Source organism: Microcaecilia unicolor, chromosome 2 (genome assembly GCF_901765095.1).
Source record: "Microcaecilia unicolor chromosome 2, aMicUni1.1, whole genome shotgun sequence".
Classification (NCBI taxonomy): domain Eukaryota; kingdom Metazoa; phylum Chordata; class Amphibia; order Gymnophiona; family Siphonopidae; genus Microcaecilia; species Microcaecilia unicolor.
In genome coordinates this window covers 575,294,142-575,321,988 of record NC_044032.1, presented here as the reverse complement: position 1 = coordinate 575,321,988, position 27,847 = coordinate 575,294,142, and the positions used below count along the sequence as shown (strand labels likewise).

Below are 27,847 nucleotides of genomic sequence, written 5' to 3'. Positions count from 1 at the left end.
GGAGTTTGATACTCTCACTAGGCACTGGTCTGGGTGGTTCCTGGGCCTTGCTTCCTTTCTTCTATGAAGCATGGCGCACTGTTTGGGGTTGTGTACTCCTAGTACTTGTTAGGGTCGCTTCATCCAACCATCTTGGACTCAAGGCAGACCGGCAGGTTTGGGAGTTAGTCTTTGTCCTGTCAGGGTTCGGAGAAGTGGATCCTGGTCTAGGAGAGACTGTTCTTCTCCTTGTTGCTCGGATATGACTGTTGCCTTCCTTCCAAGGGAGGTCCTTTGGCATGAGTATCTTTTGCTGCTTCTTTTACTATCTGGACAGGGGTATATAATTTTTCTTTTGCTCAGGACATTTGTTTTATGTCCTACGGCTTCAGTTCCTTTTGTAGTGTCTAACTGTTCCATTTTGGTAGCCTGGTGGTTCAGATATTCGAATCCTTTTCTGCTGATCAGTTTTTTTGCTGTGTGTATAACTTTGTTGATTTTTCAACCTTCTGCATTCTTCTTTTCTCCCCCCCCCCCCCCCCCCCCCCCCCCCCACTTTTGGGAAACTGCTTTGCTACATCCCATTAGTCTGGACTGGTCTGGTATAGATAACAAGGAAGGAAAAATTATGTTCTTAGCTGATAATTTTCTTTCCTTTAATCATACCAGACCAGTCCAGATGCCCTCCCTGGCTAAAGTCTGTCAGAGTGTTGTTTCCTTTCGGTATCCCTGACTGTTCCACGACGCTTTAATACGCTGGGATGTCCTACAGCACTGCCTACTTCATCTTCTCTATTCAATCTCTTGCCACTTGTTGTTGTGCCAGCTCTGTATGACTCCTGTTACTTGGCATCACAGAGTTCTTTCCCCAGATTCAAGGGTAGATCTCTATGTGCTTGAGCAAGCTCAGTATGGACCATTCCCTCCCACTTACTTTACTGTGAGGGGAGGTTGCAGTTGCCTTTGGCCAAGCAGGAACAGTGAGGTTCTGCATATTGGCTCCAAGAGTTTGCCTGTTTGGTATTAACTGTGTTTTCTTCTAGACTTCAGAGCACCATTGCTTGATTAATCAAAATACTGAACATTCCAGGCTGCACAATACCCTTAAGGGACAGCTTACTTGGAACTATTTTCTCTGTCTTCTTCCGCTGGTAGATGGACACAACCCATTTAGTCTGGACTGGTCTAGTATGATTAAAGGAAAGAAAATTATCAGGTAAGAACATAATTTTTCCTTGAGGGTATTAAGCACTCCATCCCCCAAACAAGTCAAACTATGTATTGGAAGTAAGAAGCAAGGGGAAAACAGAATAAGAAGATGAGAAGAAAGAAAAGATTAAGTGGCGGCTGAGAAGAAAGTTAGGGTGGTCTGGAAGAAGAGAAAGTGTATGGGGTGCAAAGGTTAGGTAGGAAAGAGGGACTGTTGGAAGAGTGTGGGTTGTATGGTAGAGCCCTAATGGACTGTTTATGCAGTCATAGAGTTGCCTAATTTCTGGCGGTATAATTCACATAGGAGTATCTTGAAATACACTCAATATGGTGACAAATTTTTAATAAACTGAAGTGTAGTTTTTAAGAAAATGACACTTGAGTGTGCAGTTTTTTTCATAAAACTGTAGCTATGTTGATTGAGATGATTAAGGGAGAGGGGGGTGATTGTGTTCTTCTGTCAAAGTGTAAAGATGTTCCTGTAAAGCCAGGATCTCCTAGCAATATGTCATCTGACTCTAAAGCAGCCAATCCTACCCAGCAAATTTAATGATCACATGAAGTCTGATGTTTTCTTTTGATTTTCTTCAGGACTGTGTGCTAAACAGAAGAATGGAACATATAAAAGTTGGTTTGGATGCTGGGGAAGATTTATTTGATGCAAAATCCGTCCCAGGATTTCGGTGAGTATTATAAATCAAATCTTTAATGGTATTTTTCACCTTAGCAATATAGAAATGGTAAAAGTAAAGGGTCATTGATTTGATATGCTGTCTTTATGTGGTCCAGCCAAAGAGTGGAAAAGTTTGCGTGTGGAAAGCTACCAAGGATTGGGGCCAATACCAAGCTGAGAGAAGACCAGCTGGATCTTCTCTTCTGTATCAAAGGGGTCAAGGGCCTTAGCCCTTTGGTGCCTGGGAGTCGAGGGAGGATGTAGCCACTTCCACCTCTTTTAAAGGGCCCCCCAGTGAGGATCATGGGATCCTCTCCATCAGAGGATTAGATAGGGGGAACAGGCTCTGCGCGTTCCTTAAGGTGTTCACCCATATCGCCTCTGATCAGTGGGTATTTCAGGTAGTGCAAGAGGGCTATACCCTAGAGCAGAGTTTCCTCACATGTAGTACGCGTACTCCAGGGGGGTATATGAGACATCCCCAGGAGGTACACACACAGATGTGGCTCCCGGCAAAAAAAAAGAAAAAAGAACCTAAATCTCTTCCTTTTGCTCCCTCCCCCTTTTGAATGGGCCACAGTTTGTCAGAGCAGGTGCAAAAGCTACAAGAGGCACATGCAGAGGAGCTTTTTTTGCTGGAGTGTGCTCTGAGGAACATTCCTGTTAGCTTCAGTTAAGTGTGCAGCGCTGTTCTTTGGATCCCCCACCACCGCATTTTCCTCTAACCTTCTCACCCCCCCCCCCCCCCCCCCCACCCATGGGACAACAGTGTACCTTAAATTCCATGCTGAACCCTCTGTGCCCCCCCCCCCTTTGAAGCTAATTGCCCCCATAAAATTCAGACCCTGATGGATGAGCTAAATCGATGGGATGGGCTACATATATCCTGGTTTGGCAGAGTCCAGGTAATTAAGATGACTTTCCTGCCCAAATTGCTTTACCTGTTTATGGCATTACCCATTCCACTACCAAAATCCTTTTTTTCATAAGCTGAATCATGGGTGTCTTTTTAACATTTGGAAAAAGAGGCCTCCCAGAGTGAGAAGATCAATATTATGTGTCACTCCCGAAGGGAGGAATGGGAGTCCTCCACTTTAAGTATTATTATATAGCTGCTCAGCTTTGTGTAATTAGTGAGTGGGTAGGGGGCTCCTGTAATAAAACCTGTACTCAGATGGAGTAACTGTATATGGTAGATATTCTTTTCTGGGTGATCCCTTGGCTATCTAACCTAGAGCTGAGAGGGCTTTACGCTTTATTTCCTATTGTTATTAAATTTCTCCTCCAGGCATGGTATCGGATATGTAAACGATTCTTCCCAGACATCTTTTTTTTTTGCAGATGGCCATCCAGTATGCTCCAGCTTTTTTTGATGGGTTGTCAAGATCCTGTATTTTACTTGATGGGCACAGAATGGGTTGAAAACAGGTCAACTTTGGAAGGCTGGGGACATTATTCCATTCTCAGCGTTCCAGGAAGAATACGGGCTGCCCCCGAGACATGCCTTTCATTACAGAAAAATCAGTGCTTATATACTGAGAAGGGCTAAGGGCATCTTATGTTTAACAGAAACCTTGTTGGAGGGAGCACTCAAAGGTGGGGGAGGTGGTAAGGGATATATCTCATGCCTCTACTAGGCCTTATTACACTATACAACATCTATGTTGCAGTATACTGCCCTTTGGGAGACCAATTGGGCACTACCTTCACTGGCCAACAATGGGAGAGAGGTTATAAAAGATTTTTGAAGATATTGTTGGCTACCACTTTCATAGAAAATGGTTATAAGATACTGTATAGGTGATATTATATGTCTTTGGGATTGTGTCAAATACATAAAATAGGTATACTTGTGAGATTGTGGAGCCCCAGGGGACTTTTTTCACATTTGGTGGACTTGCACTAAGGTGCATGAATACTGGGCCCACATTTTGGATATGTTAGTTTGTATTGCACAAGTTCAATATGCCCAGCAGGCTGACTTTGCGGGATACAAAGAACAAATCATAAACTTCAGACCGCACAAAACAAAGCAGCCAGGCTTATAGTTGGAAAAACGCATTATGAAAGCGCCCAAACCCCTACGACAAAAACTGCACTGGCTTCCAATCAGAGAACGTATCGCTTTCAAAATCTACGCAATAGTTCACAAAATTATTTACGGAGAAGCCCCTGGATATATGACAGACCTCATTGACCTGCCTACTAGAAACACCACACGATCAGCACGTTCATACCTAAATCTCCATTATCCAAGCAGCAAAGGACTCAAATACAAATCAACTTACGCATCCAGCTTTCCCTATTTAAGCGCACAACTATGGAACTCACTGCCTAAAGTAGTAAAAACTACGGTCGACCACTTAAATTTCTGAAAGGTCCTAAAAACTAACCTGTTCAGAAAGGCATACCCCACCGACCCAACATAAATAACCTGGACACTTGTGACATAACGAAACCAAAGACCATAATGGACATATCCTAAGTCTTCATCTTTCTCTCTAAGTTCCCCCAATGTATTCACCATAATATCACCTTGTATTTGTTCATACCGGAACTGCAAACGCTGTTATGGTACTATGTAAGCCAGATTGAGCCTGCAAATAGGTGGGAAAATGTGGGATACAAATAATAATAATATTACAAACTAAAAGTTCACTTTCAAGAAAGAGCTGCTTTCAAGTTGTGGCTATTGGTATTTGTAATGCTCATGTGCTCACTGCATGCAGAAGGAAAAGTAGGCAAGTAATTTAGAGATGTTGGCAAAAAAAAAAAAAAACCCTGAAAACAAATGTTTCTTATTTCCTGACTTCCATCCTGGTTCTTTGAATATATTGTACTGTCATTCTGAATACCTCAAATTATGGTACTAATTTGTCTAATGTTCTTCTGCAGAAATGGTGAATCGAGTGGTGACTCACTGAAAAAGAAAGCAAAACCAGTTGATGAGCATGAATTCCAGTACAGAATGGATTATCCAGAAATGGGCTTGTGTTACATAATAAACAATAAGAACTTTCACCCATCCACACGTATGTGCTAAAGTTTTCTCTCTCTCTCTCTTTCTTTTCCTGGCATTTCTTTTTTCTTAGTGTCCTTATCAGACCAGCCCAGGGCTTGTGGGTTGAGTCTGTCAACCAGCAGATGAAGACAGAGACGTGGGCTTTACCCTATAAGGGTGGCATTCAGGCTCAGCTCTCTAATATTTCTCTGTCTCCAGCAGATGGTGACACAAAACATGCAGCTCCTGAATAGGTCATTGATTAACTCCTAAACTGGTCAGAGGACCTTGTTTCAGTTGAGCAGGATATTCCTATTAAAGGACTTTCATTCTTTGTGAAGATTTTGGAAAGGATACGTTAATATATTTAGAACAAAGGGGATGTATCTGAGGAATCGGAGATAAAATATGTAAACCACTTTGGTTGTACCACAGAAAGGTAGCATCCCTCTCCCCCCCCCCCCCCCCCCAAAAAAAAAAAAAAACTTTTTCTCCGACTGTCTGCTTAGCTTTCTCACCAAAGTGTTTTAAAGCAGATCTACAAAAGAACAATCTTTGGGGTGATAGGATTCCTGAAATGAATTTTTCATTTCTAATTCAGCTGGGACTCTGGTAGTGGTTGGGGAAGGTTCCTTCTGCTATTTACCCGCCATCAGGGAACTAGATCAGATGTTTGATCTGCAGCTGTGAGAAAAATCAGCTTTGCTTCGGCCGCAGCACCAGCCCAGATTTAGCTGGAGGCTAGCACACCTGAGGTAATCGGTGGATTTGGCCACGGGGAGGCCGCTGCAGAATACTGTGGCATGTGGCTTCCGATGCAGGGACAGATGGAGCCAAGTAAGCGGTATACTTTGGGTAGTTCCTTCTCCTTTCTCTTCCAGAATGTAGAACCAACTTGGTAAGGATGGATGAAAAGCAATGGTTTGGGACAGAATGGAGCTTCTTTTCCCAGTCTAAGTCCCATCTCTATAGCAGTAACCTTGGGCAGGTCTGCTGTTTTGCTGAGGGGTCCTTATTACACAATTTCTCATTCAGGCTCTGGCATCCAGGCTGTTGGAGAAAGTTTGCACAGTTTTTCTGCCATTGTGGAGGAGTGGCCTAGTGGTTAGGGTGGTGGACTTTGGTCCTGGGGAACTGAGTTCAATTCTCACTTCAAGCACAGGCAGCTCCTTGTGACTCTGGGCAAGTCACTTAACCCTCCATTGCCCCATGTAAGCCGCATTGAGCCTGCCATGAGTGGGAAAGCGCGGGGTACAAATGTAACAAAAAAAAATATGGTTATGGCTTTAGTGGTTTTCACAGACTACCTGGGAGCAGATATGTCTTTTACTCTTATAGGAGATTTCAATAATATTAAAAGCAAGCTGCTTAAGGGAGATAATAATGTGGTTCCCTGCAGTTCAGTCAAGGGATTCTCTACTAGGTCTTGGATGGTGAGGACTCTCATTAGATTTGGTTTGCATCTGTTTTCCACTATCCTGAATTTTTGGACAGTACATCTTTCTTTCTTCCAGAATAGCTGGAAGTTCATAATAGTAGAGAAGGATCATCCTACATTAGTCTGTAATTTCAGGGATTGGTTCTCTTAGTTTTCAAGTTCAATTCTATTATATCCTACTTATATCTGTTAGATTCAAGGCGGGTTGCGTTAAAGAACTTATGGGCCGATGATCAAAAGCAAACGCAGGCACTAGAGGCTGTTAGTGCCATACTAGCACCTGCTTTTGCTACCGCCCCATGATCAGAGCCCCCAAGTGCTTGAAACAATGCGCTCATGGGCTCTGAACGCAACTAGCATGCAAATGCATGCTAAACCTATTCCTCCCTAATGATCAACGACCAGCGTTCCAAACATTGGCTCGCTGGCCTTGGCAAACCCTATGCCAGCTTGGAGCTGATGTTAAGGTTTGCAGACCATTGGGAAGGAATGGTGAGTCCTATCCAACATGCTAGCAGCCCCCCCCCCCCAGCGACACGGAGGCTGGAGGTCTGCTGGACCTTCATTCCCCCCGACAGGTTCATGGGGGGCTGGAGATCCAGTGGGTCTCCAGCCCCCCCAACCCCCCCTGGCATCCTCTCACATGAATGGAGCCCTGGTAACCCAGTGGGCCGTGAGTCAATCCCCCCCCCCCCAACCTGGTGGTCTTAGCGACCCTTCCCAACCCCCTACCTTCGTTGGAGGAGGGAGGTGGCCTCCCATCGGCGCCACTTCGAAAATGGCGGTGCCCAGCCCTGCCCAGTGCCCTATATCTGTCACAGTGGGAGCCTGTTGTGTGCCACTCATCATGCTGCTAATGAGGGTGCTGTTCAGCAGGGTGGGATGGCGGTGTTGTTGGGCTGTGCTGTAAATCAACATTCTACGGCTGCACTTTGAGGCAGCGCGATGAAACTGCTCTTTGGAGTGACACAAGGAAGCTACACTTTGAGGTTCTGCTTTGTGACTGAGGACTAAGGGTGCATTTTATTGTCTTTGATCTATATTTTTGGCACTCTTTCATTATCACTTTGGCTTGGTTCATAAGATGGTGTAATAATGCTATTCTGTTGCTGATCTGCTTTGTCAGTAGTATACTGACAGGGTCCAGTGCTACTTCACACCTTATACTGATGATCACATCACTGGAGTGTCAGTTTTGCCTCTTATCTGCTGGTATGGGGATATAACCCACTCACCTGGACTGATCTAGCTAATTGTGTGAATTTTTTAGTTATTGTTTTTGTTTATTTTTCTTTTATGTTCTATTGATTATGTATGTTTTATTCTTAGTTACCCACCTTAGATAAAGGTGGGATACAAATAAATAGGTAGGAAAAAATGTCACCTTCACGGTTTCATCTGTGTTGGCAAGCTGTCCAGATCCTGATGAGCAAAGAAGACCCACACTGTGATTCTTCCACCACATGCTTAAAAGTCAGGATGACAAAAATAGAAACAAAATTAATACAGATAAAGACCATATGGCCTATCCACTCTTTGGAAGGCAATATTTGGTTCTCCGAGGACAAGTAGGCTGCTTGTTCTCACAAATGGGTTGTCGTCCGCGGCGGCCCAGGAACCGGAAAGAAATTTTTGCCAGCAAAAATAAAGACTTTCAGGAACATTCCATCGCGTGAGCAGGGCGGACTGCGCATGCGCGAATGACTTCCCGCCCGCCGCACGAGCATGTCTCCTTAGTCTTTTTTTTCTCCACGGCTAGGTGCGGCTGTGTTTTTTTCGCTCCACTCCATCAGGCCCAGGATGAAGACTTCTACGCGATTCTTGTTCGCTTTCTTTTTTCTTTTATTTCAGGATTTAAAAAAAAAATTAGTTTCGTGTAGTTTTCTTTTTTGTCCATTTTAAAGTTTCCTTTACTTTTCGACACGGCCGACCTTTAGGCCGCGTGGGTGGGTTCTCTCCTTTTTGTGCCCTTCATTTTTGGCACAATCGTGTCGTTTGATTTTGCCGAGGCTGTGTTTTCTTCCATGTCATCGAAGACACCCAGCGGCTTCAAATGTTGTACTCGGACCAACCAGACCATCTCAGGTACTGATACCCACGCTTGGTGTATCCAGTTCCTTGGGCACGACCATAGCCTAGCCGCTTGTAGTCTGTGTCTTTGTATGAAGAAACGGACCCAGTGGGAAAAGCTTTTTGGAGCCGGGTCCGGTCCTTCGACATTGGTACCGAGGTCAGCGGCGTCAGCATCGACAGGAGCATCGACGTCAGGGAGCAAGGGGTAATGGCTGCTGAGAGACCAATTCGCGCTGGGAGCAGTGAGACGTCGAGTGGGTCTCCACCTGTCTTGAGGCCTCCTGCTATGCAGGCCCCCCAGGACCGACCTTCATCGGACCCAGCCCCTAGGAGACGTGAAGATTCAACATCTTCCTCATCGGTACTGAGGAGTCTCGATGACTGGTGTCAAGCGAAGGCGAAGAAGCACCGTCATTCTTCTCCTTCGACGCACGGTACTGGGAGCTCCAGGGTGTCAAGAGAGTCTGCACCCAAGAAGCGTCGGCGCCGAGAGGACCGCTCCCCCTCGATACAGGAGGTGCCGATGCATCGGTCTCCTAGCAGTCCGGTACCTGTTCCCGAGTCTCAACGGATTCTGACACCGCCTGTTCCACTGGCCCCACAGTCTTTTCCGATGGCAGTTCTTGACGAGCGTATCCGGGCCTTGTTTCCAGAACTTCTGGAAGGCTTCCTGCGACAATCAGCTTCGATGTCGGGGGTGCTTGCGCCCTCTGTATCATCTGCTGTAGCAGTGCCGGGCCCTTCACCTATGGTGAGGACTCCGACTCCGGTGCCACCTGCGGCATCTCCGTCGGCTGCCACCCAGGTCGACTCCCCTTTGACATCGGTGGAGAGAACTTCGCGGCATTCGGATCGGGCGTCGACTTCTCGACATCGCCACGGAGGACATCGTTCCTCGGCGTCGAGACAGGTCCAGTGTCGGAGTACTTTCACTCAGGTTGAGTCTGACACTGAGCAGGAACGCTCGTGGGAATCGGAGGAAGACCCCCCGGTACTTCTCTTATCATGAGTCTTTTGGGATTCCCTCTGACCCTTCTCCTCCGCTGGAAAGAGGATTATCTCCACCAGAGAGTCTTTCTTTTTCCTCTTTTGTCCGGGAAATGGCTACGGCTATTCCTTTCACTGTGGAGGTTGAGGATGAGCCCAGGTCTGACATGTTGGAAGCTCTGGATTATTCTTCTCCACCTAAAGAGGCTGTGACAGTCCCTCTCCATAAGGTACTGAAGGAAGTCCTTATGAGAAACTGGTCCGCCCCTCTGTCTGGCCCTGTGGTTCCCAAGAAAGCAGAATCCCAATATCGGATCCACGGTGAACCTGGAATGATGAGGTCCCAAGTACCCCACAATTCCATGGTGGTGGATTCCGATCTCAAGAGAGCCAGGAGTACTAGGGACTATGCTTCGGCGCCCCCAGGCAGAGCAGCTAGGACTCTTGATTCTTTTGGGAGAAAGACATATCAGGCCGCTATGCTCGCGGCCAAGAGCCAATCATACCAGCTCTTCACGAGCAAACACTTGCGGGACTCGATAAGTCAGCTGTCCAGCTTGGTGATGCGTTCCCTGCAAAGTTGGCCGAGCCTTTTCGCCAGCTGGTCAGGCAGCAGAAGGCGTTTTGCAAGTTCCTGGCCAGGGGTACTTTTGACACTTTTGGTGTTACATCCAGGATCGCTGCTCAAGGTATAGTGATGTTCAGACTCTCATGGCTGCGTGTCTCTGACCTGGATCATTCGGTCCAGCAGCGGATGGCAAATGTTCCTTGCCGGGGGGGGGGGGGGGGGGGGGGGGACAGTCTTTTTGGAGAAAAAGTAGAGGATCTTGTTAATCAGATTAAAAAGCATAATGATGCTATGGATTCTGTCTCCCACCGGGCGCCTTCTGCTACAGCCTCCTCATCTAGGAGGTTTTTTGGAGGGAAGAAAAGTGCTCCCCTATTCCTACTCTAGGCATAGGTACGCTCCTGCTTCTTGGCGGCCTGCCCAGGTTCAGCCCCAGCACGCTCGTTCTCATTGACAGCGTGCGTCTAAGGCCCATTCTGCTCCCAGCAAAAGCAAGGGACGGGCTTTTGATTGGCTCCAGTTCAGCATATCCTCTGTCAAAGTGTCCGTGCCGGACGACTTGCCGGTAGGAGGGAGGTTGATGTTTTTTCACCAAAGGTGGCCTCTCGTAACCTCCGATCGGAGGGTTCTTCAGATAGTCAGATACACCCTCAATATGATATCCAAACCTCCAAATTGTCCACCGGGAGCTCATTCTTACAGCTCCCAGCACAGGCAGGTACTTGCAGAGGAACTCTCCGCCCTTCTAAAGGCCAGTGCAGTCAAACGCGTTCCACCAGGGGAAGAAGGGCTGGGATTCTATTCCAGGTACTTCCTTGTGCAAAAGAAAACGGGGGGGGGGGGGGGGGGGGGGGATGTCTCATCCTAGACCTAAGGGGCCTGAATAATTATCTAGTCCGAGAAAAGTTCAGGATGGTTTCTCTGGGCACCCTTTTTCCTGTGATTCAGGAAAACGATTGGCTATGCTCTCTGGACTTAAAGGATGCTTATACCCATATCTCAATACTCCCTGCTCACAGGAAGTATATCTTTGGTTTCAGCTAGGAACGTAGCGCTTTCAGTACTGTGTACTGCCCTTTGGTCTGGCGTCTGCGCCCATAGTGTTTACCAAGTGTCTGGCTGTAGTCGCAGTGTCGCTACGCAGACTGGGAGTGCATGACTTCCCTTATCTCAACGATTGGCTGGCGAAGAGCACATCGGAGGTGGGTGCTCTGCAGTCCATGCGAATGACTATTCAGGTGCTAGAACTACTGGGGTTCGTGATCAATTATACCAAGTTCCATCTCACCCCAGTTCAAAAATTGGAGTTCATTGGAGCACTGTGAACACAAACAGCTCGAGCTTTTCTCCCCGAGGTGAAGGCAGACAATCTCCTGTCCCTAGTGTCTACAGTTTGAGCATCTCAACAGATCACGGCTCGGCAGATGTTGAGACTTCTGGGTCACATGGCCTCCACAGTTCACATGACACCCATGGCACGTCTGCACATGAGATCAGCTCAATGGGCCCTAGCTTCCCAGTGGTATCAAGCTGCGGGCAGTCTAGAGGATGTGATCCAACTGTCCACTGACTTTCGGAATTCCTTGGGACGTCCATTCCAAATTCCTCAGCCATAAAAAGTGCTGATGACGGATGCCTCCCTCCTGGGGTGGGGGGCTCATGTAGATGGGCTTCACGCTCAAGCAGCTTGGTCCTTTCAGGAAAAATGTCTTCAGATCAACCTCCTGGAATTAAGAGCAATCTGGAATGCTCTTAAGGCTTTCAGAGATCAGCTGTCCAACCAAGTAATCTTAATTCAGACAGACAAACAAGTTGCCATGTACTACACCAACAAGCAGGGGGCACCGGATCTCGCCCTCTGTGTCAGGAAGCCATCCAGATGTGGCTTTGGGCATGCCATCACAGCATGTTTCTCCAGGCCACTTATCTGGCAGGCGTAAACAACAGTCTGGCTGACAGGCTGAGCAGGATAATGCAACCTCACGAGTGGTCACTGAACATGGGCCTAGTCCACAAGATCTTTTGAGCGTGGGGCACCCCCTCGGTGGATCTTTTTGCCACTCCGATCAATCACAAAGTCCCTCAGTTCTGTTCCAGGCTCCAGGCCCACGACAGACTAGCGTCAGATGCCTTTCTCCTACATTGGGGAACAGGCCTTCTGTATTCATATCCTCCCATACCTCTAGTAGAGAAGACTGCTGAAACTCAAGCAAGACTGCGGAACCATGATCCTGATTGCACCCTTTTGGCCGCGTCAGATTTGGTTCCCTCTTCTTCTGGAGTTGTCCTCCGAAGAACCGTGTGGATTGGAGTGTTTTCCAAGCCTCATCACTCAGAATGAGGGGTCGCTTCTACATCCCAACCTCCAGTCTCTGGCTGTCATGGCCTGGATGTTGAGAGCTTAGAATTTGCCTCCTTGGGTCTTTCAGAGATGTATCCCAACGCTTGCTTCCAGGAAAGATTCCACAAAGAGGTGTTACTCTTTCAAATGGAGGAGGTTTGCCATCTGGTGTGACAGCAAGGCCCTAGATCCTTTCTTGTCCTACACAAACCCTGCTTGAATACCTTCTACACTTATCAGAGTCTGGTCTCAAGACCAACTCCGTAAGAGTTCACCTTAATGCAATTAGTGCTAATCATCAATGTTTAGAGGGTAAGCCTATCTCTGGACAGCCTTTAGTTGTTCACTTCATGAGAGGTTTACTTTTGTCAAAGCCCCCTGTCAAACCTCCACCAGTGTCATAGGATCTCAACGTCGTTCTCACCCAGCTGATGAAAGTTCCTTTTGAGCCACTGAATTCCTGCCATCTGAAGTACTTGACCTGGAAGGTCGTTTTCTTGGTGGCTGTTACTTCAGCTCGTAAAGTCAGTGAGCTTCAGGCCTTGGTAGTTCATGCACCTTATATCAAATTTCATCACAAAAGAGTAGTCCACACGCATCCTAAGTTCCTGCCAAAGGTGGTGTCGGAGTTCCATCTGAACCAGTCAGTTGTCTTGCCAACATTTTTTCCCCGTCCTCGTACCCGCCCTGACAAAAGCAGTTTACATACCATGGTCTGCAAGAGAGCATTGGCCTTTTACGTGGAGCGGACGAAGCCCTTCAGACAGTCCGCCCAGTTGTTTGTTTGTTTCTTTCAATCCCAGTAGGAGGGGAGTTGCCATCGCAAAATGCACAATCTCCTATTCGCTAACAGATTGCATTTCTTTCACTTATGCCCAAGTTGGGCTGACTTTACAGGGTCACGTCACGGCTCATAATGTTAGAGCCATGGCTGCGTCAGTGGCCCAATTAGTCGGCCTCCATTGAAGAGATTTTCAAGGCTGCGACGTGGTCATCAGTCCACACATTCACATCTAACTACTGCCTTCAGCAGGACAGTCGACGCGACAGTCGGTTTGGGCAGTCGGTGCTGCAGAATCTGTTCGGGGTTTAGAATCCAACTCCACCCCCCTAGGCCCATTTTGATTCTGTTCCAGGCTGCACTCTGTTAGTTCATTTTGTTTTCAGGTCAATCTATGTTATGTCCTCACCGTTTCGAGGCCCAATCAACCAATGTTCATTGTTTTGGGTGAGCCTGGATGGTAGGGATACCCCATTTGTGAGAACAAGCAGCCTGCTTGTCATCGGAGAAAGCGAAGATACTTACCTGTAGATGGTATTCTCCAAGGACAGCAGGCTGGTTGTTCTCACAAACCCACCTCCTCCCCTTTGGAGTTGTCATGCCTTTTTGATTAGACTAAGGAGACACGCTCGTGCAGCGGGCGAGAAGTCGTTCGCACATGCGCAGTCCACCCTGCTCGCGTGACGGAACATTCCCGAAAGTCTTTATTTTTGCTGGCAAAATTTCTTTCCGGTTCCTGGGCCACCGTTGACAACAACCCATTTGTGAGAACAATCAGCCTGCTGTCCTCGGAGAATACCAGCTACAGGTAAGTATCTTCGCTTTTTCACCAAACAAAATGAATGTTTTCATCACAATACATTTCAACATCTCTCTGAAGAACATTATTCCAGGAGTCTTGTGGGCCCTTCACATGGCAATCCTGAGGCAGTCAGCCATGTTCTTTTTGAAGAGCAGTGATTTATTCCTAGTGTGGAACTTAGAGGAAAAATCCTCATTGATGATGCTGTGAAACAGTGAACGAGTCTTACGAGTCAATAATGCAATTTATTTATTCACTCCTTAGTACAATATTTGCCTAGACAAGGAACAGATCTCGAACACAGAGAGAGTGTGTCTCTCCCTAAGTCTGATTCCAGTTGAAAAACAATTAGCAAAGCTCCTCTTTTTTATAGACAAAATATTGGCTAGTTAACTAGCTAAAGATAACTGGCTTTAAGAAAGAGACAAAGACTACGAAAAACAGGATACAGATGTTCTAATCATATGACGATATCCAAAACTTAAGGATACATGATTATCATTATAAGGCACAAAATAAAACCCAGCAGCTTCTTCATATACTCTAAATGTTGAGAAATCTAAACTAATCAAAATAACGTCTGGCCATTGCTAATTATCATACGTAGATCTATAGGGCCTCTGAAATATTGTCAAGTTACAATGATGAATTACCTAAATAGCTACTCTAAAAATGACAGGATATACAGTGGTGGAAATAAGTATTTGATCCCTTGCTGATTTTGTAAGTTTGCCCACTGACAAAGACATGAGCAGCCCATAATTGAAGGGTAGGTTATTGGTAACAGTGAGAGATAGCACATCACAAATTAAATCCGGAAAATCACATTGTGGAAAGTATATGAATTTATTTGCATTCTGCAGAGGGAAATAAGTATTTGATCCCCCACCAACCAGTAAGAGATCTGGCCCCTACAGACCAGGTAGATGCTCCAAATCAACTCGTTACCTGCATGACAGACAGCTGTCGGCAATGGTCACCTGTATGAAAGACACCTGTCCACAGACTCAGTGAATCAGTCAGACTCTAACCTCTACAAAATGGCCAAGAGCAAGGAGCTGTCTAAGGATGTCAGGGACAAGATCATACACCTGCACAAGGCTGGAATGGGCTACAAAACCATCAGTAAGACGCTGGGCGAGAAGGAGACAACTGTTGGTGCCATAGTAAGAAAATGGAAGAAGTACAAAATGACTGTCAATCGACAATGATCTGGGGCTCCACGCAAAATCTCACCTCGTGGGGTATCCTTGATCATGAGGAAGGTTAGAAATCAGCCTACAACTACAAGGGGGGAACTTGTCAATGATCTCAAGGCAGCTGGGACCACTGTCACCACGAAAACCATTGGTAACACATTACGACATAACGGATTGCAATCCTGCAGTGCCCGCAAGGTCCCCCTGCTCCGGAAGGCACATGTGACGGCCCGTCTGAAGTTTGCCAGTGAACACCTGGATGATGCCGAGAGTGATTGGGAGAAGGTGCTGTGGTCAGATGAGACAAAAATTGAGCTCTTTGGCATGAACTCAACTCGCCGTGTTTGGAGGAAGAGAAATGCTGCCTATGACCCAAAGAACACCGTCCCCACTGTCAAGCATGGAGGTGGAAATGTTATGTTTTGGGGGTGTTTCTCTGCTAAGGGCACAGGACTACTTCACCGCATCAATGGGAGAATGGATGGGGCCATGTACCGTACAATTCTGAGTGACAACCTCCTTCCCTCCGCCAGGGCCTTAAAAATGGGTCGTGGCTGGGTCTTCCAGCACGACAATGACCCAAAACATACAGCCAAGGCAACAAAGGAGTGGCTCAGGAAGAAGCACATTAGGGTCATGGAGTGGCCTAGCCAGTCACCAGACCTTAATCCCATTGAAAACTTATGGAGGGAGCTGAAGCTGCGAGTTGCCAAGCGACAGCCCAGAACTCTTAATGATTTAGAGATGATCTGCAAAGAGGAGTGGACCAAAATTCCTCCTGACATGTGTGCAAACCTCATCATCAACTACAGAAGACGTCTGACCGCTGTGCTTGCCAACAAGGGTTTTGCCACCAAGTATTAGGTCTTGTTTGCCAGAGGGATTAAATACTTATTTCCCTCTGCAGAATGCAAATAAATTCATATACTTTCCACAATGTGATTTTCCGGATTTAATTGTGATGTGCTATCTCTCACTGTTACCAATAACCTACCCTTCAATTATGGGCTGCTCATGTCTTTGTCAGTGGGCAAACTTACAAAATCAGCAAGGGATCAAATACTTATTTCCACCACTGTAGATGTCCTTATAATGAGCTATTACAGCAGATAGGGTTCTCTCTGGTATTTCTGGAGGAACATCTGTGTCCTTGAAACAAGCCTTGCTTATCTGTAATTACTAGTGCTGTAGCTATGACGAGCTTCTTTTCAAAGAATATTTTTTTTTCTAATTTAAAGCATATGATTTTTAACTCTTGTCATCTCCACAGATTCCTCTTTACTTCTCAAACCTTCTTTCACTTCCAGAAATCCCTCCTCTGGTCATATGATCATATGTAGGGTTATTATATTTTGTCCCCCACAAAGGACACATCCCATGCCCCCTTTCACACCCCACCCCGCCCCCTGTCACATTTTCCCCTCCCCCCTGTCACACACCCCGTCACCCCCCCCCCCCCTTACCTTACTACTGCCCTGGTGGTTTAGTGACCTCTTCAGGGCGGAGTGCTGCCCTGCATTCATCCTTCCTGTTGCTGATCTCGGTGCCGATTCAAAATGGCCGCCAAGCGTTGAAGACTCGCGAGGTCACTTCAACTCTCGGTGGCCATTTTGAATCAGCGCCGAGATCAGCAACAGGAAGGATGCATGCAGGGCAGCACTCCGGGCATGAAAGAGAGGGCTCTTTCCTGCCCCGAAGGCGGAAGAGGTCACTAGACTACCAGGGCACTAGTAAATAAGGGGAGGCTAGCAATCTGCCCATTTGTCCGGATTTTTGGACAAACGGGCAGATTGGCAAAACCCGCCCGGTTGCCCGGACATGTCCTCAAAAAGAGGACATATAGTAACCCTAATCATATGATTTCTCAAATCTTTCAGACCATGCTTCAGCTTTCATGAGAGCTCAGATCTCGTTACCCATCTGTCCTCTCATAAACACAATTCTCATTCAGTTCTTTACTTAGGGTTGGTGCATGAATCCTCACATCAGCTGCAATGAGAGAGGCCTATAGCTCTTTAGATGTTAGTCTGATAATTGATGGATGAGCTGCTTAATATAGATTTTTTTTGTGTGTGTGTACGCACTAAAACCCGTCCAATGTTTTATGTTGTATTAATACACAATAAATCTGCTGTAACCCTAAAGTAAACCACTGTACTAAGGATGGTGCAGTTTATATGACATAAGCCCCTGGAAAAGCTTGCTTGACCTTGTCTTTAAATTAATGGTCATAGTTTGCATATAGACTTAATTCATTTTCACTGCTGGGGATTTAGCTACAGTTCCACAGTGCTCTTTCTCCTTTTCCTAGATTACAGTTGGAGAGAGCTGTTAAGCAATTAGATTTCACACCGACTTTGGTATGACCATGTGTTATTTTTAAAGGACTTTTTTTTTTTCTAATCCCTAAATTCCATCAACCATTATGAAAGTAAAAATAAGAACCTTTATTCCTTTGTTCGATATGTCATGCAAGTCTGTTTTGTTACTGGTAGTGTGAAATGTCATTTGAGACACTAACCCTCCCTATTTACTAAGCCACGCGGCAACGCCAACACAGCCCATTCAAAGTGAACAGGCTGTGTCGGCATTAGCACACAGCAGCCACTAGCACGGCTTAGTAAACGGGGGGGGGGGGGGGGTAAGCTTCCTTGGTCTGTGACATTATACCCAAGATGAAGAATTATCTGTTGTAACTGGATTTTGGCTATCCAATTGATATATAAAAAGATGCTCTGACCCTTTATTCCAAGGCTTAATTGTGGGGAAAATTAATGCTAATACATTTTGCAACTTTTTTTTTAAACTACAACGTGCATAAATTTATTCTAATCCCAAATTTTCTAATGTCTGTTTTTTTTTCCCTAAAGAAATGGGGCATCGATCTGGTACAGATTTGGATGCTACAATCCTCCAAAAGACCTTCAGAACTCTTGGATTTTATGTCCAAGTTTTCAATGATCAGACATGTGATAAAATTTTTAATCTTTTGAAAAATGGTAAGTTATTAACTTTAGGATTTAGGGGCATTGATTTTAGGCAAGGCTGGATTAAGGTATAGGCAAACTAGATACATGGCTAGGACCCAAAAGTTTAGGGGGACTTTGTCAGGATTCTACAGATTTGTAAATTGACTTGTCTCAAAGCCGGAAAGGTGACTAATATGTCTGAATATTTTTCAGAGTTTAGAACTCTAGTTATCCAATTCTCCCTTTTCCAGTGCAGAAACTGTGGTAAGATGCAGCCTATGAGAAGGCTTCTTTAATCACAGGAAGGAGGGGTAGAGTTTCTAATGTTGTGGGGAAGGCTGAGGTCTGCATGTAGTCCTGGAGAGACCAGTGAGACCATTGAGTGTCATGGTGGGGAAGGAGAGGGGTTTTTTTAAGAATGGAAAAGATATAAGAGGAATTGGGGAATATGTGAATGCGAATGTTACTGGCTGAGAGAGAATGGCAATAAATGCTATAACTTTACATGATAGTTAGCAGAGCTGCTGAAGAGGGGGCATTCACTGAATGAACACATGGCAGGCAGCAGCATAACATCAGAAGAGAGAGGGTATATGTCTGTCTGAAAAGTGAGAGTGCATGCATTTCTACATGTGTATATCGGAAGAATAAGGGCATGTATCTGAGGAGCATAAGTGCACTCTTGTGTGTTTTCAGTGTGTCAGATGCAAACAGTTTCTCAGTTCCCTTTGAAAATTTGGGCTGGAAAGAAGTCCATTGGTACAAATATATCTGTGTTCCTAATAAGTGAAAAAAAGTTTTCAGTCCAGAGAATTTGTACAGCTATTAAGTCACCTGGGCAAATTCCTTTGGAAACTATCCTTCAGTTTGTCTAATCCTTTATGCAACAGGAAAGAAAGCTAAAGCGACTGAAGACCTATGTTAAAGCTGGGGGTGGACGCTTTGAGCATTAACAGTGACTGCAAAATTCTGACACATTGAGGCCCTTTTACAAAGGCGTGCTGAAAAATTGCCTTTGGTAGTGTAGACCCGTGTTGTGGGCATGCGCAGAATCATTTTCAGCGCACCTGTAAAAAATGTCTTTTTAAAATTTTTGCCAAAAATGGACGTTCGGCAAAATGAAAATTGCCGCGCGTCCATTTTGTGTCTGAGGACCTTACCGCCAGCCATTGGCCTAGCAGTAAAGTCTCACACGGTAACCGGGCAGTAATGGTCTACGTGCATAAAATGCCAATTACCGCTCGATTACTGGCGCATACAGCAGATGTGCGACAAAAATGAAATTACCGCAAGGGCCACATGGGAGCTGGGCGGTAACTCAAAACGGGTGCAAGTAGGCGCCTACGTGGCTTAGTAAAAGGGCCTCATAGTTAATTGTATCATTTGAATGATGTTATTTTGCTGTGTTTTAGCTCATTTTTAACCTGCAAAAATCACTAGGTAGTAACAGTAAAATGTCAGTAACAACAGCTTAGCTTAAAATAATTTAAATGTTTAATAATAATACATAAGTATGATGACTAAATAAATACGTACAATTTCTCTTTGAAATTCAGAGTGGTTACTGAGAAACCAAAAAACTCTAGGGGTTACTTTTTTTTCTTTTTTGCCTCATCCTGCATGTATATTTTCATACTTATTATATTATATTGTTGTAAATTTGAAGCTGGAGTCAGTAATTTTTTTTACCTTCTCTGACTGCACAGCCCTGATGGATTTTTCTTAGTGCTGGGTGACATCGTACAATGGGGCCAGCATGGGAATACTTTACAGCCTCTTTTTCCAGAAATTTTTGGAAGCGATTCACCACTCGTGCACACGTATTCCCAGTAACTGTCGTCACAAGATACCAAGTCAGTCTTCATTTTTCCATGTAGCAGTGAGGACATGTTTGCATGTCCCCCTCGTGTCTCCCCATTGACATTGTTACTGTTGCGGAAATTGTATTGTGTGTGAGTCAAGTCATGGAGGCCACTTCCTGGTAGAAAAATACTGAAAACCTAACTAAGGAAACGAAGGTTCTTTTATTTTCTGCAGCTCATTGGCCCCTTTAGGCCTCAGGCACCCAGCCAGATATACTCTTCATCATCAAGCCATTTGATTTTGCTGTGGCTATTTTTCCTGATATGTATTATAAAACTCTGTAGTTTCCAAAAGTTCACCCGATGCAACAGGACCATGTCCATCACACAACCACAATTGGTGCCTGCAATGCCTGGGGCCTGATCATGATTCCTCTTGTAAACTCTGTTTGCTGATGTCAAAAAGAGGTATCAAAAGTTGTGAGAAGCAGCGCAAAAGGATTTTGGGCACTGACAAACCTGGTCCATTGACTGTTGCACTGGAACCATCGTTCTTTACAGCTCTGGGAGCTGCATTGAACACTGAGGATGCCTAGATATTAAGAGGGTCTCAACCTTTGACATTGAGTGTCAACAGAGACTGGTGGGATCGCGCATCCTCCAATCCCCTCCCAAGCACAAGGAAGGCTTCTTCATCGTCCTCCTTGGTTCCGAGGGATTCTGATGCAGCGTGTCAGAGGTCAAAATGTATTGGCATTGATCTCCCTTGAAGCATGGAACTTAGGAATCAAGATCGATCTACCCTCAAAGCACCCCCAACTGGAATGGGTGTGACAGTCTCCACTAAGCTGAGACCAGGTCACTGATACATCCCAAGTATCTTTTGAAGGCTGTGACCACATTAGCTAACCCCCAGCCTTTGTCGAGAGGAGCCCTTGAGCAGCTCAGGGATGTGATCCAGAAGCAGATTGAGTGCCTATTTGCTCAGCAGGAAGCTATGGGATCATGGGCATTGGTTCCAGATTTTCAGATAGGCCAGCCTATCCTGGAAACTTATGCATTGCCTGTGGGTTGTGAATCGGCACCAAGGTCTTGAAGGGCATTTGATTTGAACACTGAGGATGAGCCCAATTTTACAGCCCCTTTAAAGAGGCTGTGACAGTGCCCATGCACAGAATCCTGTGGTTGGTACAGATGAAGATGTGAGAAACCTCACTTTCTGTCCAGCAAATCAGTAAGAAGGTCAGTTCTATGTAAAGAGTCCAGAAGGCTCCAGAATTGAGAAGTTCCAACGTTCTCACCATTCCATGGTAGTCAAATATACTCTCAAGAGTAGTTCTTCCTTGGTGTCCCCAGAGAAGTATGCTAGGACTAGGGCTGTGCATTTAATGCAATTTAACGCGTTAAATGTTGAACAAATTTTTAACACGAATTAACGCCTCTCTCTCCCCCACCTGTAAACATCCAGCATTGCTCTGCCTGCACTTCTTCTTTCTTCTCTGGCACACTCCTCTCCTCTGCAGCTCCTTCTCCCCGCTTCTCATTGCCACTGCACTTGAAGTACGCTGCATGTCACCCGGCTCCAAGCCTCTCTCTGAAACAGGATGTTCTCTCAGAAGAGGCGGAACTTCCTGTTTCAGAGAGGCTTCAGTACCGGCCACACAGCAGTATGCTTTCACTGCAGTGGTTGTGAGGAGCAGGGAGATTGCACAGGAGTGGGGGCTGCTAGAGAGGTAAGAAGAGTTCATACTGCCAGCAGAAAAAAAGGGATAACGATACGGACTGCACCGGGGGGGGGAGGAGGAGTGGGCAGCAGCAGCAGAAAGAGCCAGAGATGTGGAGGAGGAGGGGGGATTTGGCAGGAGAAAGGAGAAGAGCCAGAGATGCGTGAGAGGAGAGGACCACGGCAGGAGAAAAAGAAGAGTGAGAGATGCAGGGTAATGAGGGGCTAGAGAGAGAAAGATATGTGCTAGAGAAGTAAGAAGAGGTGGCAGGAGAAAAAAAAAGGGAGAGAGAGAAAGAAAGATGGAGACCTCAAAGGGGTGGGGGGGGGGAGACAGATGCTAGAAATAGGGGATGAAAGAATCAAAGAAGGGAAATGATGCCCATAGAAGAAAGGGGAGAAAAAAATGGTAACCATGGATGGCGGGAAGGGAGAAGATAGTGCCAGGGGAGGGAAGGCAAGGGAGATGGGAGGAGATGGAATCAAAGTTATTGGTTGAATGTTAAAGATCAATTAAAAAGTAAACTATGGGTTTCATTTTCAAAGCACCTATGGGCCAATGATCAGAAGCAAACACAGGCGCTAGAGGCTGTTAGTGCCATACTAGCGCCTGCGTTTGCTACCGCCCCATGATCAGAGCCCCCGAGTGCATGAAACAATGTTCTTGTGGGCTCTGAACACAACTAGCATGCAATTGCATGCAAAACAGAGCTATTAGCACAAGTAACATGCAAATACATGCTAGACCTATTCATTTCCCAATGATCAGTGACCAGCACGCCAAAGATTGGCTCACTGGCCGTGACAATCCCTACGCCAGCTTGGAGCTGGCATTAGGGTTTGCAGACCATTGGAGAGGCATGGTAAGCCCTGTCCAGCATGCATTTGCATTCTAGCTGGCCCCCATTCCCCCCAATGCAGCAACCTCGGCAGGAACCCCGACCCGACACACTTCCCCACCCCCCCCCCCCCCCCCCGACACTGGTTCAGGGGAGCTGGAGATCCGGGGGGGGGGGGGTTCCAGCCCCACCCAGCGCATCCCAGGATTCACTGGGCACTGCCATTTTCCAGGCAACGCCGATGAAAGAGGAGGGAGGCCACCTCCCTCCTCCAACTGCAGGTAGGGGGTGGGGAAGGGCTGCTAGACCACCAGGTGGGGGGGGGGGCTGACCCGTGGCCCACTGGGCCACCATGGATATCGGCGGGATGCTGGGGGGGGGGGGTAGGGGGGCTGGAGACCCACCGGATCTCCAGCCCCCCTGAACCTGTGTCAAGGGTACTGGAGGTCCACTGGACCTCCAGCCCCCTGTCCCTGGAAGGGTGGGTGTCGGGTTAGGATTCCTGCTGGGGCTGCTGCATTGGGGAGAATGGGGGATAGCTAGCATGCAAATGCTTGTTGGACAGGGCTCACTATTTCTCCCCAAGGGTTTGCAAACCCTAACCCCAGCTCCAAGCTGGCGTAGGGTTTGCCACGGCCAGCAAGCCAGCCTTTGGCATGCTGGTCACTGATCATTGGGGATGAATAAGTTTAGCATGCATTTGCATGCTACTTGCGCTAAGAGCCCTGTTTTCCATGCTAGTTGCGTTCAGAGCCCACACGCACTCAGGCTTTTGATCATGGGGCAGTAGCAAACGCAGGCGCTAGTATGGTGCTAACAGCCTCTAGCGCCTGCGTTTGCTTCTGATCTTTGCCCCATTAGACTTGCAAAGTTCCATAGGGAATTATGCAAGTCTAAGTTCTTTGAAACTACGCCTCCATGTGTAAATGCTAAATTTATTTCAACTGTTTTACTTTTGGATCATGTGACTAATTCCACGTTTACATTTTTTAATCGCGGTTAGTCATGTGATTAAAATCTTTTATTGTGGACAGCTTAGCTAGGACCTTAGAATCTTTTGGGAAGAAAGTGTTTCAGACAGCAATTATTTCTTTCCACATAGGTTATCATCAGCTCCTAATGATCATGTAGTTGCAGAGAGCATTGTGTACAGTGTGACAGAGTTCAAACACTCCTCTGAGAGAAGGCTGAGGAGCCTGGACTTCGAGGATGCCTATACCCATATGCAGAAATGTCCCAGTCGAAGGAGTATCTGAGATTCTGAGTAGTGAAACACCATTACCAGTACTTCATACTTCCATTTAGCCTCATGCTCATGTCTGCATCCAGGGTATTCACAAAGGGGGAATTTCTATATATGGCGCTTTAAAAATTGGCGCTGTAAAAGTTAGTGTGATTCTATAAACTACGCCTAAAGTTAGGCATAATCTATAGAATATGCTCACGTGCTGTTCTTGTGACTAAAATTTAGGCGCACCCACTTAGGCCACGTAAAACCAGGCCTAAATACTTGTGCCTAAGTCAGGCGCAGATCGGGTGTATTCTATAATAGTGTGCATAGTTGTTTTTTTTTTTTTTTTGAAACCCCACAACCCACCCGTCTGTTCCATGGCCATGCCCCTTTTTGACTGTGTGCATTAGAATTTACATGCAGTTCGTTATAGAATATGCCTAAAAAGTTGGGCATATAAATTCTAATTAAAGCCTGTTAGTACTGCTAATTGGTTAAATACCAATTATTGACATTGATTGGCTTGTTAATTAAGTTGTGCACACAGTGCGCACAGCTTAAGGCATCATATATAGAATTTGGAGGAAAATACCTAGTACTAGTTACAGCATTTCTATGCAGACGAAGTTCACATGTTTCACTGCTTAGATGATTAGTTAAGAATACATCCAGAGGAAAGTATAGCAGAATCAGAATGTAAAACTGTTCTAATCTAATAAAAGACTTGCTGAGTTGCTAAATCCCTAAAACAGGTCCCAAGCGACTTACATAAAGGAGAACTTAAATCAGTATTTAAGGAGTTAACAACATACATTAGCATAAATCAAAAATACAGCCAAAAATGTACAATCTGTTAAAGTTTTCAATCTTTTACGAAAAGATAAGTAGTTAAAAATAGTTCTAATAGAATTGGATATAGCATTCCAGTTGCAGCCTGAATAGTTGGGTATCTAAGTAGTGAATGTTCCTGAAGACGATGTGGATGACAGACATATTAGAAAATAAATCAAGAATTGGAATAGGAACATTACCTTGTAAAATATGAAAAACAATGCAATCTATTTTAAAGGTGACGGAGCTACTAAGGTTTGTCATAAACTTCCCTAAGTCCCACTTACGCCCATCACAGCAATTGGAGTTCATTGGAGCCCTTGAGGAAGCGCATTCCTCCCACAGCAGGGGATAGAGGCTCTCACCTTGGTAGTTGATGAGGTATGCCAGAGTTAGCAGATGTTGAGGATGCCAAGACACATGGCTTCAACTGTCCATGTAATTCCTATGACACACCTCAATTTGAGGCAGACTTTGAGGACCCTGTCTTCCCAATGGACACAAGCCCATCTGCAGGATGCGATTGCTTCCACAGCTTCTCTAAGGAGTCACTATCCTAGTGGTTAATTCACAGCAATTTGGACAAGGGACTGTTATTCCAAATTCCAAGAATCTCAAAAAAACTGACAACAAATGCATCTAAATTGGGGTGAAGTGCCCATGTAGGTGGACTCCACACCCAGGGTCGGTGGTCTGCTCAGGTGACATTTCATCAGATAAACCTCCTGGAGTTAAGAATTTTTTGGCATGCTCAACAGGTTTTCAGAGATCAATAAGTAAACCAGATTGTTCTCTTCCAGACAGACAATAAATTTTCAATGTACTACGCAAACAAGCAGGGAGATGCAGAGTTGTACCTCCTATGTCACGAAGCAGTCAGGATGTGGAAGTAGGCCATTTCACAGGGGGTGATGCTAAAAGCCATTTACCTGGTGAGAAAAGGAAACTGTCTGGCAGAGAAATTGAGTCAGGTCATGCAACTGCACAAGTGGTCTCTAAATTTGGGTGTTGGCTGAAAGATTCCATCTTTTTGCTCTAATTGAGACTTGGCTTTTCCCTGAAGACTATGCTTCAATTGCTGCCCTGTGTCAAGGCAGTTACGTTTTCTTCCATACATCTTGCCTGGTTGGCCGCAGCAGTGGTGTTGGACTATTACTCTCACCTTCTTTAGTTTTCAACCTCTTCTACTTCAGTCTCGCTGCTTTTCTTCCTTTGAAGTCCACTCCATTTGTCTATTCACTCCACTGCCTCTACAGGTAGTGGTCTTTTATCAACCGCCTGACAAATCCTGCCCTTCCTTTGTCACTGACTTTGATTTGTGGCTTTCTTTCTTGGGTACTTCATGATAATGACCCCTCTGACTCATGCCTCTTAAGTTTCTTGCTTTAATTTCCTCATTCAGTCTCCAGCTATGCTCCACTATCTTTACTCGCTAGCATAGCCACTGCCTCTATCTTGTCATCTTCAACTTCTCGCTCTCTAATATCTATACCTCAGGTCTTCCCCTCTCTGACCATCATTTTATTACTTTCACACTTAATAACCCTCCCTCTGTCTTGTCTAGCACATTTAGGAAACTTCAGGCTATTGACCCTTGTATTCTGTCAACCACTGTTTAACCACTATGTTATCCAAGTCTGTCAATGAGGCTATGTCTTCCTATAATACTATTTTTTCCTCTGCTCTGAACACCATTGATCCTCCCATTCGTTGTTCTGTAAGGCATACCAAACTGCAGCCTAGGCTGACCGAGGAGCGTAGCCAGACCTCGGCGGGAGGGGGGCCAGAGCCCAAAGTGGGGGGGCACATTTTAGCCGCCTTCCCCAGCTGCTGCCCCTCCCCTGCCGCTTCCAACCCAACGCCCCCGCAGGGTACCTTTGCTGGTGGGGGTCCCCAACCCCTGCATCTGAAGCGTTTATCTGTCTCGTGCTGGTCTCGCACTTGCTTCCTCTTGTTTTCAGCACACCGTGCACTGCACGCTCATTTTAATGAAACTGAGTATGCTGTTTCATTAAAACAAGAGCATGCATGGCACAACTGGAATCAGGAGAGGAGGCAAGTGTGAGACCACCACGAAACAGATAAACTGTTCAGCTGGCAGGGGTTGGAGACCCCCACCAACCAAACCGGGGGCCCCAGAAGCAATTTTGGAGGCCAGGCCCCCACCATAGCCACGCCACTGGGCTGACCCCCAGAATCTGCTGTGTGTTTCTGGGCCCACTGTGCTGAGCACTTTTGGCTAAAATCCTGCTCCCATGCTGACTACATACATTTCAAATTCTTGATGTCCTCTTTTCAGTCTACTCTTGCACATGCCAAACAAGACTACCACATTCATTTGACAAACTATGTTCCAGCCCTTGCTGTCTCTTTACCACACTGAACTTCTTCCTCAAAGTGCCACCACCCCCTTTCACTTTCTCCCCAGACTATGACTGAGTACTTTCATGATGAGAGTCACACGATTAACCTTGAGTTCTCCATCAGGTCACTTCCACCTCCCCTTCTCCCACTTTATTCTCACAGTCTTCCATTAACCCCTGCCACCCTTTCTTCCTTTTCTAAAATTACTGAAGAGGAAACTACACATCTTCTTTCCTCCTCCAAAATCACTATTTGTTCCTCTGATCCCATTCCTTCCCATCTACTTGGCTCATGTTCCCCTACTGTCCTCCCTTCTATCTGTCATATCCTCAACTGCTCCTAATGCCTTCAGTTACGCTGTGGTTACACTACACTTCATAAAATCTTCATTGGACCCTAACTGCCCTTCCAACTATCAACCCATTTCCCTCCTTCCATTCTTATCCAATCTACTTGAACATGCTGTTCCTCCCATTGTCTTGACTGTCTTTCATCTCAAGCTATTCTTGATGCACTACAGTCTGGCTTTTTTGTCTTCTGCATTTGACAGAAACAGCAATTGCCAACATTTCTAGTGACCTATTCCTAGTCAGATCCAAGGGCCTTTACTTAGTCCTCATCCTTCTCGACCTATTTGCTGCTTTTGACGCTGTTGATCATCACCTACTCTTTGAAATGCTATCCTCATTTGGATTTCAGGGCTCTGTTGTGTCTTGGGTTTTTTTTCTTCTCTCCTTTCATACTTTTAGTACAAGCTCTGGCGGATCCTCCTCCGCTGTTATCCCACAATCAGTGTACCTCAGGGCTCTGTCTTAGGACCTCTCTATATGCTTATTCTATTGGTGCTCTCATCTCCTCCCATGGTTTTCAGTATCATCTTTACTCTGATATCTTCCAGATGTACCTCTCCACACCAGAAATTTCACCAGGAATCCAGGCCCGAGTTCCTGCTTGCTTGTCTGACATTGCTGCCTGGATGTGCGACTGCCACCTGAAACTGAACATGGCCAAGACTGAGCTTCTTATCTTTCCAACCT

The 27,847-nt window shown here is 45.9% G+C and overlaps 1 protein-coding gene across 1 annotated transcript in view; it reads left to right on the top strand.

Moving 5' to 3' along the window:
• Positions 1-27,847, top strand: part of CASP3 (caspase 3) — a 72,415-nt gene that overhangs the window by 25,354 nt on the left and 19,214 nt on the right. The window contains exons 3-5 of the mRNA XM_030191508.1: positions 1,780-1,871; positions 4,757-4,893; positions 17,922-18,050. Of these exons, the coding sequence (XP_030047368.1) occupies positions 1,801-1,871; positions 4,757-4,893; positions 17,922-18,050 (337 nt within the window). The 5' untranslated portion in view covers positions 1,780-1,800. The remainder of the gene's footprint in view (positions 1-1,779; positions 1,872-4,756; positions 4,894-17,921; positions 18,051-27,847) is intronic.